Source organism: Rana temporaria, chromosome 2, assembly GCF_905171775.1.
Source record: "Rana temporaria chromosome 2, aRanTem1.1, whole genome shotgun sequence".
NCBI classification, from domain to species: domain Eukaryota; kingdom Metazoa; phylum Chordata; class Amphibia; order Anura; family Ranidae; genus Rana; species Rana temporaria.
In genome coordinates this window covers 307,345,428-307,363,065 of record NC_053490.1, presented here as the reverse complement: position 1 = coordinate 307,363,065, position 17,638 = coordinate 307,345,428, and the positions used below count along the sequence as shown (strand labels likewise).

Genomic DNA, 17,638 nt, shown 5'->3' with positions numbered 1-17,638 from the left:
TCATTGTGTGACGCAAGCAAGGGGGTCTTGGCTGCAGAGTGGAGCTCCAACAATAACAGGAAGCATGTCACCTCCACTCCACTTTTTTTTTTTTACTGAACTTTATTGTGAGTCTCTGCAGCCAGCTGGGAACTGTCTGTTTACATTGACAGATCCTCGTTCTGGCTCTCTTTCCTGCGATCGCTGGGATTCCGGTGATATGCCGATATGGTTCCTCCTATCGATATGGTCCCCCCTTGACTGTACCTAAGATTTCATTGGATTTGGAACCATTCACATTGTACTTCAAATACCCACTTATTACTTATATCCCCAGATCCCTTTCTCCTAAGAGTCCCTCTGTTAATTTCTTCCGGTCCATTCCCTCTCCCAACAGTTTTTACTCTTTTTATGTTTTTTTACACTTGATGTCATTGCTATTACATAGGGGGATACAAATCCCCCTATATAATAGCAAGGGTACACTGACAGGTCCTCTTTATGGAGACATTAGGGGTCTCTAGGACTCCTAATGTCACCTGGGGACCCCAAAAGAAGCTGATGAAGCACAGATCTGCTTCTTCTCTCTGGTTATAGCAGCCAGATGACTGACAGGTGAATGCAGATGTAATACACATCACTTCTGCATTCACAGCCTGGAGGGAGATCAGCAAGGAGGAAGATGCTGGTCTCCCTCCCATGTTACCTCCTGAGCCGGTCCCGGGCCGCAGATGGGGCAGCGGATCCCGGATTGAAGGTGAGGGGTCAGGAGGGGGGGCGACGGCAGTACTGGAGGGGGGTAGGGGGGGCACGCAGCCATCACATATACACAATTGGCAGGCCGATCGTGTATATGTGAAACACCAGGTAATGGCACTGACCTCCGACACTGCAACTCCTTCCATGGTCCCATCTCCACACAGCGCCGTACCAAAGCGGAGGGGAAGACAGCAGCCACGGCGGCTCACACTTCCAGTGCCTGTCTCCCGCCGCCATGCTCACAGTTTCCCGGCGCGCTGTGATTGGGCGTATGGCGGTCATGTGCAGAGGCGGGACTTCCAGCCCCACGCCTCACATGACCCCCATATGCCCAATCACAGGGCGCCAGACACTAAACATGGCGGTCAGACATCGGTGACACGGGAAATTAAAATTAGGAGGAGGCACGGAATGTCGCTCGCCTGGCTCCGCGGGCCGGATTAAAAGGTCCACCGGGCCGTAGTTTGCCCATTCCTGGTCTAGGGTGACCAGACATCCCCAGTTTCAGGGGACAGTCCCCTGATTGAGGACACTGTGCCCGGACCAAGTCTGTCCCTGGTTTTGTCCCCAGATTGGATTTAATAGGGGGCAGGGGCAATTTCAAAGACAATCAGTGCAGAATTAAAATAAAAAAATTAGAATTACACATCCCCACTCCGCCGTGTCTACTAGCATAGGGGGGGGGGGTGTATTTTTCCCATTATCTGTGCCCCTTTCTGATGATCATGTGCTGGTCGGAGCGGAGGGAATATTTATTCAGTTTCGGGTGCATGCCCATTTAGCTTTGCATGTTCGTCTGCCTTGGCTCAAATCCCAGCCAGCCGCCTGCCTGTGTCCTTGCCTTCCCTGGCGGAGTGATCTTCCTCCGCTCCCCATCCAGTAGTAGCCGGGGCCCGAAGAGTAAGCCCCCATTCACACCTAGGCATTTTGTCGCCTGTAGTGTGACGCCGCTGCCGCCCCGAGACGCCAGAGGGATGAATTAACATTGCCCTCTATGGAGATGGTTCACATCTCCACGCCGAACGCCTGCCACCTGCCGCCTGAAAAAAAGTCCCGGACCTTTTTTTCAGGCGGCTTTCGGCGTTCGGCATAGGAGATGTGAACCATCTCCATAGAGGGTAGGCGGCTCCCCGCTGGGCAGAGGGAGGCGGGGGACAAGCAGTCACAGTCCCGCTGCGGGCGCTGGAATGAAATCATTGCTTCCTCTTCAGACGCTGGCAGGGAGACATCACAACACGCTCAGCTCATCACCGGATTGTTGTTGACCTGGAGGCCGCCGGGAGCCGATGTGACAAGCTGAGCGGACATGGCACGATGAGTCATCAGGCTGAGATGAGGCTGCAGACTGGTGGTAGTAGTAGGTGCTGTCAGCATGGCAGAGGCTGGTAGAAGGAGGGCAGAGTGCGGGCCAGGCGGCCAGCAGGAGGGATCTGATCTCCCGGTCTGTACAGAGTGCGGAGCAATGTCTGCGGGATCACGACTATGGCTGCATTCACAATCGCGGCGTTTTGTCGCAGCGAATCGCGGTACAGAACGCCGCTATTTGTCGCCACAATTCGCGGGACAAAACGCCACGATTTTGTACGCCGAGGTGTGAATGCAGCCTAAGACTTGAGAGGCTGTGAGGTAGGCGGCGACGGGCAGAGAGTCGCTGATTATTCGTTCCTATTACTAGTAAAGAAAAAATATGTCCCACGGATCTCATTTTAAAAATCTGGTCACCTTATCTTATGCCTTGTTTCCACTGAACAGGACGGTTCGGGTCAGTATGTTTGGAACGGTTTAGAATGGACCGGTCTATTCTCGTGAGTGTTTCCACTGCAAATCGGACCGTCGGGACCATACAGGATTTAGAAAAAATGCCTAGAGCTTCCACCAATCAGTGGAATGTATTGCATCTCCGCCCTAATGGAACCGTTCCATTTTCTATGGCCCCACATCTGAAGCAGGACCCAGAATGGTCCGGTACGGTTCAGTTTTATGGCACACTTTCATAATGGAAACACCCAAAATAGCGTACCAAACCGTACCGAACCGATGCGCTCAGTGGAAACGAGGCATTAGCCTCCCCGTGACCCCTAGTGTATCCACTTCTTCCCTTGTGTCTATTTTATCTTCCTGTAAGTCCCATGCCCCTCCCCCTCGATATCCTCCCCATCCCTCCCTCTTCCCCCCTCAATCTATTTCTTGTATATATTATATGTAATTGTGAGCTATATTTAAATCATTAAATTACTATTACTATGTGATGTGTTTGTGTGTCAAAAAATAATAGATATATTGCATATATGGGATTATTCAGAGTGATTCCTTTTGTCAAGTGAATATGATGGGACAGGAAGACTTATGTCACGTACACACAATTATTTTTCGGCATGAAAAAAACGATGTTTTAAAAAAATGTCATTTAAAATGATCGTGTGTGGGCTTCACATAATTTTTCGGGTTCTGAAAAACGACAAAAACAAAAATTCGAACATGCTGCATTTCTTAACAACGTTTTAAACTATGTTGTTTTTTCGGGTTGAAAAAAATGATTGTGTGTGGGCTAAAACGAAGTTAAAAACCTGCGCATGCTCAGAAGCAAGTTATGAGACGGGAACGCTCGTTCTGGTAAAACTACCGTTCATAATGGAGTAAGCACATTCATCACGCTGTAACAGACAGAAAAGCGCGAATCGTCTTTTACTAACACAAAATCAGCTAAAGCAGCCCCAAGGGTGGCGTCATCCGAATGGAACTTCCCCTTTATAGTGCCGTAGTACGTGTTGTACATCACCACTCTTTGCTAGAGCATTTTTTAAAAACGATGGTGTGTGGGCAACGTCGTTTTAATGATAAGGTTGGAAAAATTACATTTTTTCTACATGCCGAAAAACGTTGTTTTTTTCATGCCGAAAAATTATCGTGTGTACGCGGCATAATAGTTTACAGTGGAAGTTTTGTGCAGGAGGAGAGAAGTCCTGGGAGCAACAGTCTGCAGGAGTTGATGCAGAGGAGGAGCAATAGTCTGCATGAGTTATGCAGGGCAAGTGACTGTAAATGTTAGAGTCCATCAGTTCTTCAAGGCTCAACCTATTCTACCAATTCTTTAAATATGATGACAAAGTAATCTGTTCTATGGGCATCCCATATCCCCTTTCCCCAACCAAGTTATATCCCCCAATAAACCAAAACAAAGCAAAATGACTGTTCATTGTCTCTGAAGTTATATATGGAGGTCTGGCAGCAGGGTGATATGGTGGATGTTAGTAACTAGTAGCAACCATCCGCTACACATGTGTGAAAATAAAAGCTACGTCCACCTATAATAGTATCCCTACCTCCAAATGGTGAATAAAACCACTGTCAGTTTTTTTGCCATTTGGGTTTCAGATTACCCTTCACTTAGGCCCCTTTCACATTGAAGTGTTTTTCATGCGGTACATCACTAAAAATAGCGCTGCTATAACGCATATAAAAATCATGCCCTGCAGGCTTCAATGTGAAAGCCCGAAGGCTTTCACACTGAAGCGGTGCGGTAGCAGGACCGCTCCAAAAGTCCTGCTAGCCGCATCTTTGGAGCGGTATAGGAGCGGTGTGTTTACCGCTCCTATACCGCGCCTTCCCATTGAAATCAATGGGAAACCGCGGTAATACTAACCCTTTTTCGGCCGCTAGCGGGGGTTAAAACCTCACCGCTAGCGCCCGAATATCGCGGTAAATACGATGGTATAGCGGCGCTACAAATAGCGTGGCTATACCGTCACCGCGGCTCCATCGCCCAATGTGAAAGCAGCCTTACTGTCCTGTCCAGAAAAGCAAAAATGTGTATGTTATGTAGGCCCAAAATCGATGTTTCAATATGATTAACATTATCCCCCATTGTTTAAAATTTTCTTAAACAAAGAAGATTTTGTTAGTCTATTTCAAAGTTCTTTACCTGAGATCCTGCCAGTAGCAGCACTTCCTGCCACTGCCTCTCTATTATAAGCAGTGTTGTCATCCTGCTGTGTGTACTCCTTCAGTTCAGGTCCATCAGATTGTCAGCTAAAGGCCCGTACACACGATCGGATATTCCGACAACAATTGTCCGGTGGACGTGTTTTGTCGTATAATCCGACTGTCTCTATAGGTAAAACTTGAATATCGTACAAAAGTTCATTTATTTCACTAATGCAACTTAAAAGGTGAAACTAATATATGAGATAGACTCATTACATGCAAAGCAAGATAGTTCAAGCCGTGATTTGTCATAATTGTGATGATTATGGCTTACAGCTCATGAAAACCCCAAATCCACAATCTCACAAAATTAGAATATTGTGAAAAGGCTCAAAGTGTCCCACTCTAATCGGCTAATTAAGCCATTACACCTGAAAAGGGTTCCTGATCCTGAGCCATTAAATTGTCTCTCAGTCTGGTTCAGTAGGAATCACAATCATGGGAAAGACTGCTGACCTGACAGTTGTGCAGAAAACCATCATTGACACCCTCCATAAGGAGGGAAAGCCTCAAAAGGTAATTGCAAAAGAAGTTGGATGTTCCCAAGGTGCTGCATCAAAGCACATTAATAGAAAGTTATGTGAATGGGAATAGTGTGGAAGAAAAAGGTGCACAAGTAGCAAGGATGGCCGCAGGCTGGAGAGGATTGTCAGGAAAAGGCCATTCAAAAGTGTTGGGGACTTTGACAAGGAGTGGACTGAGGCTGGAGTCAGTGCATCAAGAGCCACCACACACAGAGACGGATCCCTGACATGGGCTTCAAACATCGTATTCCTCTTGTCAAGCCACTCCTGAACAACAAACAACGTCAGAAGCGTCTTACTTGGGCTAAAGAAAAACAGACCTGGTCTGTTGCTCAGTGGTCCAAAGTCCTCTTTTCTGATAAGAGCAAATTTTGCATCTCATTTGGAAACCAAGGACCAGAGTATGGAGGAAGAATGGAGAGGCACACACTGCAAGATGCTTGAAGCCCAGTGTGAAGTTTCCAAAGTCTGTGTTGATTTGGGGAGCCATGTCATCTGCTGGTGTTGGTCCCCTGTGCTTCATTAAGTCCGGGGTCAAAGCAGCTGTCTACCAGGAGATTTTGGAGCACTTCATGCTTCCTTCCGCAGACGAGCTCTATCGGGATGCTGACGTCAATGACCGTGGGATTACTGTGCTTGATTGGCCAGCAAACTCGCCTGACCTGAACCCCTATAGAGAATCTATGGGGCATTGCCAAGAGAAAAATGAGACATGAGACCGAACAATGCAGAAGAGCTGAAGGCCGTTATTGACGCATCCTGGTCTTCCATAACACCTCAGCAGTGCCACAGGCTGATAGCTTCCATGCCACGTCGCATTGAGGCAGGAATTGCTGCAAAAGGGGCACAAACCAAGTACTGAGTTTATATGCATGCTTCTACTTTTCAGAGGTCCAATATTGTTCTATGTACAATCTTTGTTTTATTGATTGCATGTAATATTCACATTTTCTGAGATTGTGGATTTGGGATTTTCATGAGCTGTAAGCCATAATCCTCACAATTATGACAAATCACGGCTTGAACTATCTTGCTTTGCATGTAATGAGTCTATCTCATATATTAGTTTCTCCTTTTAAGTTGCATTAGTGAAATAAATGAACTTTTGTACGATATTCTAATTTTTCGAGTTTCACCTGTATGCTCAATCGAACAATTGTTGTCGGAATTTCCTCTCATGCTCTCAAATTGTCCGATAACAAATGTGTTCCCTCTGATTATTCGATCGTATGTACAGTCGGACTGAAATCCAAAGTAAAAACACGCATGCTCCGAACCAATGCTAACCATAAGACAACATTAGCAGAAATTGCCCCAAGGGTGGCACTAAAGAGCAGAAAAAACACGTAGTTTTGTGAATGTTGGCTGAAAAAGTTCTGCCGTCTGTATGCAGAACAAGTTCACGGACAACGCCCTTTGGACAAAAATCCACGGATTTGTCCGATGGAAGTCTGAACGTATGTACAAGGCATTTGGGAGCGCACACAGCAGGAAGTGTTATTACTGGCAGGATCTCCAGGTTAGAAACTTTGCTACATATTTATAAAAGGATTACTAACAAAAAGATTTACATAAACCTTATACTGTACATCATTGGTGTGAGTGGGAGGAATAGAGCCCCCTCATTGGTGTGAGTGGGAGGAATGGAGCCCCATCATTGGTGTGAGTGGGAGGGATAGATGCCCCATCATTGGTGTGAGTGGGAGGAATAGAGCCCCATCATTGGTGTGAGTGGGAGGGATAGATGCCCCCTCATTGGTGTGAGTGGGAGGAATAGAGCCCCATCATTGGTGTGAGTGGGAGTGATAGATGCCCCCTCATTGGTGTGAGTGGGAGGAATAGAGCCCCATCATTGGTGTGAGTGGGAGTAATAGATGCCCCCTCATTGGTGTGAGTGGGAGGAATAGAGCCCCCTCATTGGTGTGAGTGGGAGGAATAGATGCCCCCTCATTGGTGTAAGTGGGAGGAATAGATGCCCCATCATTGGTGTGAGTGGGAGGAATAGATGCCCCCTCATTGGTGTGAGTGGGAGGTATAGAGCCCCCTCATGGGTGTGAGTGGGAGGAATAGAGCCCCATCATTGGTGTGAGTGGGAGGAATAGATGCCCCCTCATTGGTGTGAGTGGGAGGAATAGATGCCCCCTCATTGGTGTGAGTGGGAGGAATAGAGCCCCCTCATTGGTGTGAGTGGGAGGAATAGATGCCCCCTCATTGGTGTGAGTGGGAGGAATAGAGCCCCATCATTGGTGTGAGTGGGAGGAATAGATGCCCCCTCATTGGTGTGAGTGGGAGGAATAGAGCCCCCTCATTGGTGTGAGTGGGAGGAATAGATGCCCCCTCATTGGTGTGAGTGGGAGGAATAGAGCCCCATCATTGGTGTGAGTGGGAGGAATATATGCCCCATCATTGGTGTAAGTGAGAGGAATAGAGCCCCATCATTGGTGTGAGTGGGAGGAATAGAGCCCCATCATTGTTGGGAGTGGGAGGAATAGAGCCCCCTCATTGGTGTGAGTGGGGGGAATAGAGCCCCATCATTGGTGTGAGTCTGAGGAATAGAGCCCCATCATTGGTGTGGGTGGGAGGAATTGAGCCCCCTCATTGGTGTGAGTGGGAGGAATAGAGCCCCATCATTGGTGTGAGTGGGAGTAATAGATGCCCCCTCATTGGTGTGAGTGGGAGGAATAGAGCCCCCTCATTGGTGTGAGTGGGAGGAATAGAGCCCCATCATTGCTGTGAGTGGGAGGAATAGAGCCCCCTCATTGGTGTGAGTGGGAGTAATAGATGCCCCATCATTGGTGTGAGTGGGAGGAATAGAGCCCCATCATTGGTGTGAGTGGGAGGGATAGATGCCCCCTCATTGGTGTGAGTGGGAGGGAATAGAGCCCCATCATTGGTGTGAGTGGGAGTGATAGATGCCCCCTCATTGGTGTGAGTGGGAGGGAATAGAGCCCCATCATTGGTGTGAGTGGGAGTAATAGATGCCACCTCATTGGTGTGAGTGGGAGGAATAGAGCCCCCTCATTGGTGTGAGTGGGAGGAATAGATGCCCCCTCATTGGTGTGAGTGTGAGGAATAGAGCCCCATCATTGGTGTGAGTGGGAAGAATAGAGCCCCATCATTGGTGTGAGTGGGAGTAATAGATGCCCCCTCATTGGTGTGAGTGAGAGGAATAGAGCCCCATTATTGGTGTGAATGAGAGGAATAGAGCCCCATCATTGGTGTGAGTGGGAGGGATAGATGCCCCATCATTGGTGTGAGTGGGAGGAATAGAGCCCCATCATTGGTGTGAGTGGGAGGGATAGATGCCCCCTCATTGGTGTGAGTGGGAGGAATGGAGCCCCATCATTGGTGTGAGTGGGAGTGATAGATGCCCCCTCATTGGTGTGAGTAGGAGGAATAGAGCCCCATCATTGGTGTGAGTGGGAGTGATAGATGCCCCCTCATTGGTGTGAGTGGGAGTGATAGATGCCCCCTCATTGGTGTGAGTGAGAGGAATAGAGCCCCATCATTGGTGTGAGTGAGAGGAATAGAGCCCCATCATTGGTGTGAGTGGGAGGGATAGATGCCCCATCATTGGTGTGAGTGGGAGGAATAGAGCCCCATCATTGGTGTGAGTGGGAGGGATAGATGCCCCATCATTGGTGTGAGTGGGAGGAATAGAGCCCCATCATTGGTGTGAGTGGGAGGGATAGATGCCCCCTCATTGGTGTGAGTGGGAGGGAATAGAGCCCCATCATTGGTGTGAGTGGGAGTGATAGATGCCCCCTCATTGGTGTAAGTGGGAAGAATAGAGCCCCATCATTGGTGTGAGTGGGAGTAATAGATGCCCCCTCATTGGTGTGAGTGGGAGGAATAGAGCCCCCTCATTGGTGTGAGTGGGAGGAATAGATGCCCCCTCATTGGTGTGAGTGTGAGGAATAGAGCCCCATCATTGGTGTGAGTGGGAAGAATAGAGCCCCATCATTGGTGTGAGTGGGAGTAATAGATGCCCCCTCATTGGTGTGAGTGAGAGGAATAGAGCCCCATCATTGGTGTGAATGAGAGGAATAGAGCCCCATCATTGGTGTGAGTGGGAGGGATAGATGCCCCATCATTGGTGTGAGTGGGAGGAATAGAGCCCCATCATTGGTGTGAGTGGGAGGGATAGATGCCCCCTCATTGGTGTGAGTGGGAGGAATAGAGCCCCATCATTGGTGTGAGTGGGAGTGATAGATGCCCCCTCATTGGTGTGAGTAGGAGGAATAGAGCCCCATCATTGGTGTGAGTGGGAGTGATAGATGCCCCCTCATTGGTGTGAGTAGGAGGAATAGAGCCCCATCATTGGTGTGAGTGGGAGTGATAGATGCCCCCTCATTGGTGTGAGTGGGAGTGATAGATGCCCCCTCATTGGTGTGAGTGAGAGGAATAGAGCCCCATCATTGGTGTGAGTGAGAGGAATAGAGCCCCATCATTGGTGTGAGTGGGAGGGATAGATGCCCCATCATTGGTGTGAGTGGGAGGAATAGAGCCCCATCATTGGTGTGAGTGGGAGGGATAGATGCCCCCTCATTGGTGTGAGTGGGAGGAATAGAGCCCCATCATTGGTGTGAGTGGGAGTGATAGATGCCCCATCATTGGTGTGAGTGGGAGGAATAGAGCCCCATCATTGGTGTGAGTGGGAGGAATAGATGCCCCATCATTGGTGTGAGTGGGAGTGATAGATGCCCCCTCATTGGTGTGAGTGTGAGGAATAGAGCCCCATCATTGGTGTGAGTGGGAGGAATAGAGCCCCATCATTGGTGTGAGTGGGAGTGATAGATGCCCCCTCATTGGTGTGAGTGGGAGGAATAGAGCCCCATCATTGGTGTGAGTGGGAGGAATAGATGCCCCCTCATTGGTGTGAGTGGGAGGAATAGAGCCCCCTCATTGGTGTGAGTGGGAGGGATAGAGCCCCATCATTGGTGTAAGTGAGAGGAATAGAGCCCCATCATTGGTGTGAGTGAGAGGAATAGAGCCCCCTCATTGGTGTGAGTGGGAGGAATAGAGCCCCATCATTGGTGTGAGTGGGAGGAATAGAGCCCCATCATTGGTGTGAGTGGGAGGAATAGAGCCCCATCATTGGTGTGAGTGGGAGGAATAGAGCCCCATCATTGGTGTGAGTGGGAGGAATAGAGCCCCATCATTGGTGTGAGTGGGAGGAATAGAGCCCCATCATTGGTGTGAGTGGGAGGAATAGAGCCCCATCATTGGTGTGAGTGGGAGGAATAGATGCCCCATCATTGGTGTGAGTGGGAGGAATAGAGCCCCATCATTGGTGTGAGTGGGAGGAATAGAGCCCCCTCATTGGTGTGAGTGGGAGGAAAAGATGCCCCCTCATTGGTGTGAGTGGGAGGAAAAGATGTTCCCTCATTGGTGTGAGTGGGAGGAAAAGATGCCCCCTCATTGGTGTGAGTGGGAGGAATAGAGCCCCCTCATTGGTGTGAGTGGGAGGAAAAGATGCCCCCTCATTGGTGTGAGTGGGAGGAAAAGATGTTCCCTCATTGGTGTGAGTGGGAGGAAAAGATGCCCCCTCATTGGTGTGAGTGGGAGGAATAGATGCCCCATCATTGGTGTGAGAATATGTAGAAATCACTGTGTAGAAGGCGTGCTGAATGATTTAGCAGTGTACTGTATATCGCTCTATACACGCTGCAGGGCTCTTCTATTAGATAAGGCATATTCAGTGACACGCAGCGCCGCTCTTTCTGTCGGCGTAGAGCACCGCCCCTTTAAGCCGTCTTAGCAGGGCGCTGTGATTGGCAGAGCCGGTATCCTAGTAACCGTGCGGCGGCGTCTGCGGCCTCTGTAAGGGCCTGTGTTGTCAGGAAAAGAAGCCCCGATCGGCCATTGACATCTGTGCCTGGCTTGTCCCTTATCCCTCATCCAAGCCATGTCTCTCCGCACCCTTCCATTGCTCTTCATCAATCTCGGGGGAGAGATGCTCTACATCCTGGATCAACGCCTCCGAGCCCAGAACATCCCTCCAGACAAAGCCAAGAAAGGTGAGCGGTTGATATGGCTGCTTCTCTTCGCCCATACTCGGGGTGTGTGCCAGCAAGGGGCCCCTGGGTGATTGTACCCTGATGTGGGGCTGCAGGGCCAGCACAGACACATCACATGTGACAGCATGGAAACAATTCTCAGCATTCAGCACAAACATTTATTTTCTTAAAGTGGAAGTCCACCCTACCACTAAAATGTCTAAATCTACAGTCGTCCATGATCTCATCTAAAACGAACCTATCTAGCCCTGTAAAGAAATCGCTGTACATACCTTATTTCTAAAGCCACTTTTATTTTGGGGGGGGGCGGCACAGAAGCCCCCGGACTTACCCCACGTGATTGGCGGTGGCTACGGGCAGCTGCTGTCTTGGTTCTCCCAATCGGATTGGCCACCAGGAGGAGGATCTCATGGCCTGCTTACTGATTGGCCGGGAGGAGAATCTGTGTTACAATAGCGAATATTAATTTGCTATTGTCACACAACTGGGTGAGCTTTAGGCGCAATGCTCTGCGCCCAAACCCACCCTTTTTTTTTAAGCTTATTAGAGCCTCTGGCTCTAATCACATGCTTCTAAAAAAAGAAAAAAATACCCCATACCCCCCCCCCCCCATTGTAATCCATGCATCCGATGCCCTGCATGTAGATCAGGGGGCCAGACGCATGAATAGGGGGGGCAGTGTCCCTAATTGAGGGGCTGCCACTGGAAGTGACGTCATCCGGGGCTTCTGTTGTCGGGTGCCTCTCCTGCACACACCTCCACAGAAGCAGCCGCTGATAGCTCAGTATGGAACCGGACCAGAGCAGCTTCAGAAAAGGTATGTATATCAATTTCTTCTTTACAGGGTTAGATAGATTAGTGTTAGATCATGAATGCCTGTAGATCTAGCCATACATGGGTCGAATTTTGAACCAATCAGAAATGTAGTGCATTTTGAGATTCGATTGTGCCACCATTGATTTCGGAATTTGACTAAATAAGTAAAGTTGGCTCAATGTTTTGTTTATATTGTGAAAGATAATGTTACGCCGAGTAAATTGATACCCAACATGTCACGCTTCAAAGGTAAGCGCACTCGTGGAATGTCGACAAACTTTTACCCTTAAATCTCCATAGGCAACATTTTAAAAATTCTACAGGTTGCATGTTTTGAGTTACAGACGAGTTCTAGTGTTAGAATTATTACTCTCGCTCTAACAATCGCGACAATACCTCACATATGTGGTTTGAACACCATTTTCATATGCGGGCGTATGTGTTCGCTTCTGCGCGCGAGCTCGTCGGGACAGGGCGCTTTAAAAAAAAAAATTTTTTTTATTTAGTCACAATTTAAAAAAAAAATTTGGGTCACTTTTATTCCTATTACAAGGAATGTAAACATCCCTTGTAATAGAAAAAAGTATGGCAGGTCCTCCTAAATATGAGATCTGGGGTCAAAAAGACCTCTGACTCATATTTAGACTAAAATGCAAAAATCTTTTTTTTATGTCATTCTAAAACAAAATTTCCCTTTTTATGCGCATTGGGCGGAATTGTCATTTTGACGTCGCTTCCGCCCTGCTATGGTATGGAGATGTGTGGAAGTCATCTTCCCCTCACTCGTCTCCATACCCAGGCAGCGTGAGGGTCTGATCACCTCCGCCACTGCCGACGGCTCCGGTAAGCGGTGGAGCGACCTCTCCGGCAGCCGATAAAAGTGATCCTGCGGCGTATCCTCCTCAGAGACCACTTTTTATCTGAAAGAGGACCGCCCACTCTTGACGAGGGTAACGGTTATGGTAGCTAGCTGCTACCATACAACAGTATTCCTCTTCTTCAAAGTAGCTATGTATAACGACGGTGGGCGGTCCGTAAGTGGTTAATGTGATTTTTTTTTTTTGGTGTGTGTGTTATACTTGAGCATAAGCCGACCCGAGTATAAGCCGAGGTACCTAATTTTACCACAAAAAACTGGGAAAACGTATTAACTCGAGAATAAGCCTAGGGTGAGAATGCAGCAGTTACTGTAAGCAGAAAAGAGGGTCAACAATGCCCATTTGCACACCTCACTGTTCCCATTGCAACCTCACTGTTCCCATTGCAACCTCACTGTGACCATCGTCACTATACCTGAAAGTGACAGGCTGCGGGCGTCCATTCATTGTTTAAAACTCGTGGTCTCCTTTTGGTACCTTCCGTGATAGGTGTCTCTTAGCAGACACAGTTGCGCCTATCACGGACGTTCTCTCATGCTCCGACTCCGTTTCCCAGCAGACACTGTGTTCAGTGTTCCACCAATCACGGACGTCCTCTTGTGATGATGAAAAGGCGCCCGTGATTGGCGGAACACTGAACACCGTGACCTTTTCACCAGTGACACAATTGCTAGTATGAAACTTGCCTAAGGGCTGGCGTGCGCGGGCATCTGTCATTGGTTTCTGTCATCAGTGGGCCAGATTCAGGTACCGCTGCGCACTTCTTACGGAGGCGCAGTGTCCCGTTTTTGCCCTGCGCCCCCGCAAATTATCTGCGCTACGCTTCATTCACGAAGCAGTAGCCACGTAATTTGCGTGGGCGCTCCTCAAAAATGCCCGGCGTAAGGGCGCGTAATTTAAATGATCCCGTAGGGGGCGTGGATCATTTAAATTAGGCGCGTTCCCGCGCCGAACGTAGTGCGCAGGCTCCGTCGGGAAACTTTCCCGACGTGCATTGCGGCAAATGACGTCGCAAGGACGTAATTTGCTTCAAAGTGAACGTAAATGGCGTCCAGCGCCATTCACGATTCACTTACGCAAACGGCGTAAAATTTAAACTTCGCGACGCGGGAACGACGGGTATACGTAGCATTGGCTGCCCCTGCTATTAGCAGGAGCAGCCTTACGCGAAATCCGACGAACGTAAACGACGTAAACTGCGTACGCAGGGCTCGCGTAGGGTAGTGAATCGGCGTTAGTATGCAATTTGCAGCGGCCATCGTAAGAATGCAGCCTACGATATGACTGGCGTAAGAGCCTTATGCCAGTCATATCTTAGGCTGCAGTTGGCGTATCGAGATTACTGAATCGGGAGCATTCGAAACGCCGGCGCAAGTAAGCAATTGCGCTGCGTAACTATGGTTACGCAGACGCAATTGCTACCTGAATCTGGGCCAGTGTGTGAAGAATGTTTGTTTGACAAATGTGGAATGTTGTTTTTGAATTTTCAATTGGATATTACAGAATGGTGTTCACCCAAACTAACCTATGGCTGATCTGAGATGCTGATTTACACTAACCCTAAAAAAAACTTTATTTAAATGCTGGATTTGCTGATCTCTCCTTTTTTTAAAAAAAGTTGCAAACAAGAATAAGTATACAGATCAGATGTTCTGACTTTGCTGTGCCTTCTATTGCTTGGTAGTTCCATGTTGGTTTGGTTGTTCCAAGTCAACATTTTAAGCTGGACAGCCAGAATCTGTATATTTATTATTAGGAAGAACTGAACTCTGGAAGCTCTGCTCAAAAATGGCAAATTACTAGTCACCTGTAATGCCTATGGCTTCCTTGCAGCTGTGCTTACTGTGCCTTGTCCTGTGTCTCTGTGTGGAGGTGGTCATCTTTGTAGAGGCAGGGCTTTGCTTCCTCATGTCCAAACCTCCAGCAAGGAGAACAGGAAGCAATACGGTAATAATTTCACCAAATCTCACTCCAAATTTTCAGACTAGTCAGAGGCAGCAGCTATGAGACTAGACACAGAAGTGCCTAGGCACCCTTACATCATATACAGTATACTGCTATTTTTCAGGAGAAATTCCAAGCAAAGTGTACATTTTCCAAGGTACTAATTAGGCACAATTAATATTTCTTGATGTTCCGCATAGCATAGTAAATCTTCACTTTTTGAGTTTAAGGCTTCATGTACACGGGACGTTTTTACAACTTCCTCTGAACGTCCGATTAGCAGCAGCAGTGTACATGGGGCCTCTACTTTTTAGATGGTGAGCTCTCACAAGCAGGGCCCTCCCAATTCCCTTGTGTTGAACTGAATCATAAATGTACTATCTTCATCTTACTTTGTAAAGCGCTGTGCAAAGTATTGGTGCTATATTAATCCTGTATAATGATTTACCTTGAACAGTTTTATATTTAATCTACCGTATTTATCAGGGTATAACACGCACCCCAAGTTTAGGAGGGAATTTTAGGGAAAAAAAGTTTTAGGAGGGAAGTTTAAGGATAAAAACTTACAATTAAATGCCCATCAATGCAGCCTTATCAGTGTCCATCTGCAGCCTTGTCCTTAATTGCAGAATGATCAGTGTCCATCTGCAGCCTTGCCCAGTGTCATTGCAGCCTTGCCCAGTGTCATTGCAGCCTTGCCCAGTGTCCATGCAGCCTTGCCCGGTGTCCGTGCAGCCTTGCCCAGTGTCCGTGCAGCCTTGCCCAGTGTCCTTGCAGCCTTGCCCAGTGTCCTTGCACCTTAAACGTTTAAAATTACTGCCGCGGCGCAGAGATAGACAGAACCGGATGTTCTGTGTACTCAGCTGTACTCGGCTCCTCTCGCAGTCCCACCCCTTGCCCAGGCTCCAATGATGGACATAACACAGGTCCAATGGCGGGACTGGGAGGGACTGCGAGCGGAGCCGAGCCTAGCCGAGTACACAGTACACTCGGCTATGTGTATATCGGCGTATAACACGCACCCAGGATTTCCCCCTGATTTTAAGGGGAAAAAAGTGCATGTTATATGCCGATAAATATGGTACTTACCGATTTAAAGTGGTAATAAACCCATAAACAAAAGTGTTATATTGCAGCTTACCAGTCCCTAAATCTGGCAGCTGCATTTGTTTTTTTTTTTTTTTGGGCTTTCCTTTATTTTTTACTTAGTGATCTGGTCAGTAACACACTTCCTGTCTTAGGGTCTCTCCACTTTGGAAGTAGGGGCAATAGAGACACCTTTTGGACAGCTGCCTTGTCTGTGTGAGCAGAGGGTAGGGTTAGATTGACTTGGCTAACAATTTAACCACTTCAGGCCCGGAAGATTTACCCACTTCCTGACCAGGCCAATTTTTGCAATACGGCACTGCGTCTGACAATTGCGCGGTCATGCAACGCTATATACAAACAAAATCTACGTCTTTTTGTTCCCACAAATAGAGCTTTCTTTTGGTGGTATTTGATCACCTCTGCGGTTTTTATTTTTTGCACTATAAACAAAAAAATGTCGACAATTAAAAAAAAAAACCAATATTTTTACTTTTTGCTATATTAAATATCGAAACAAACTAGGGCTGTTACTGATCAAAATCTTTCTGTTCGATTAATCTTTTTTTTTTTTTTTTTAATCGCCTAATTTTGATTAATTATAACGCACATACAGATCCAACTACTTTTAGCTGATCTCCTTGCAGGCTGATTCCCAGTGCAGCTACCAACAACTGGAAAAATGGATAGCAGGATACAAAAAACACACAAAGGCAGCGCTCAATGGGAATAGCATTAAAACTTTTATAGTCTTCAAGTAGGTAACCAAATAAATATTGCACTGGAGATAAAATCGATGTAGCTACATAAACTGTAAAAATGGTGCGAGTAATACCAAACGGTAACAAATGCAGTCATAAAAACATGTAGCCAAGTATGATACTGGTATAAAAATGTGTACAACGATGCCACTGCTGAATCCAGATGAGGAGAGGTTAACATCAGTCCGTCGGCATGTAGATGTCCCATATAGGGAACTATCACAACTCCCAGTGGATGGCTGTAGAATCCCAGGATGATAGAGGGAAGTGATAGAGGGAAAGGTAACAGCACTTGCGTGTGGCAGATAGTAAGGTCCCGCCAGCATGCAGATATGAAGGCACAGCACAGGAGCCCTTCAGATGGATACGGTAAGCCCCGCAGTGGCCCATGACGTCACCGGATCTCCGACGGAACTCCCTGAAGGCCCAGAAGCCGGCGGAGAGGTGAGTACCAATCAAAAGAATTTTAATCAATCAAAAAGATTTTGTTCGATCAAAAAAATTAAAGATTAATCGATTAATTAAAAGTTAATTTGCACAGCCCTAAAAAAAACAAATAAAAAAACTGATTTCTTCATCAGTTTAGGCCAATATATATTCTACATATTTTTGCTAAAGTAAATCGCAATAAGTGTATATTGATTGGTTCGCGCAAAAGTTATAGCATCTACAAAAAAATAGGGGATATATTTTTGGCATTTTTATTGTAAATATATATATTTTTTTTACTAGTAATTGCGGTGATCAGCAATTTTTAGCGGGACTGCGACATTGCGGCAGACAGATTTGACACTTTTTTGGGACCATTGACCTCTATTCAGCGATCATTCCTATAAAAATGCACTGACTGATTACTGTGCAAATGTCACATGCAGGGAAGGGGTTAA

The 17,638-nt window shown here is 47.4% G+C and overlaps 1 protein-coding gene across 3 annotated transcripts in view; it reads left to right on the top strand.

Annotated features, from left to right (window-relative positions):
• Window positions 1-11,003: 11,003 nt before the first annotated feature.
• OSCP1 (organic solute carrier partner 1) overlaps window positions 11,004-17,638 on the top strand; it is a 40,331-nt gene continuing 33,696 nt past the window's right edge. Inside the window, exon 1 of one of the 3 annotated variants that reach the window (XM_040337347.1) lies at window positions 11,004-11,266. In XM_040337347.1, coding sequence (XP_040193281.1) covers window positions 11,155-11,266 — 112 coding nt within the window. In that variant the 5' untranslated portion in view covers window positions 11,004-11,154. The remainder of the gene's footprint in view (window positions 11,267-17,638) is intronic. The other 2 variants (XM_040337346.1, XM_040337348.1) reach the window with 2 other exon arrangements.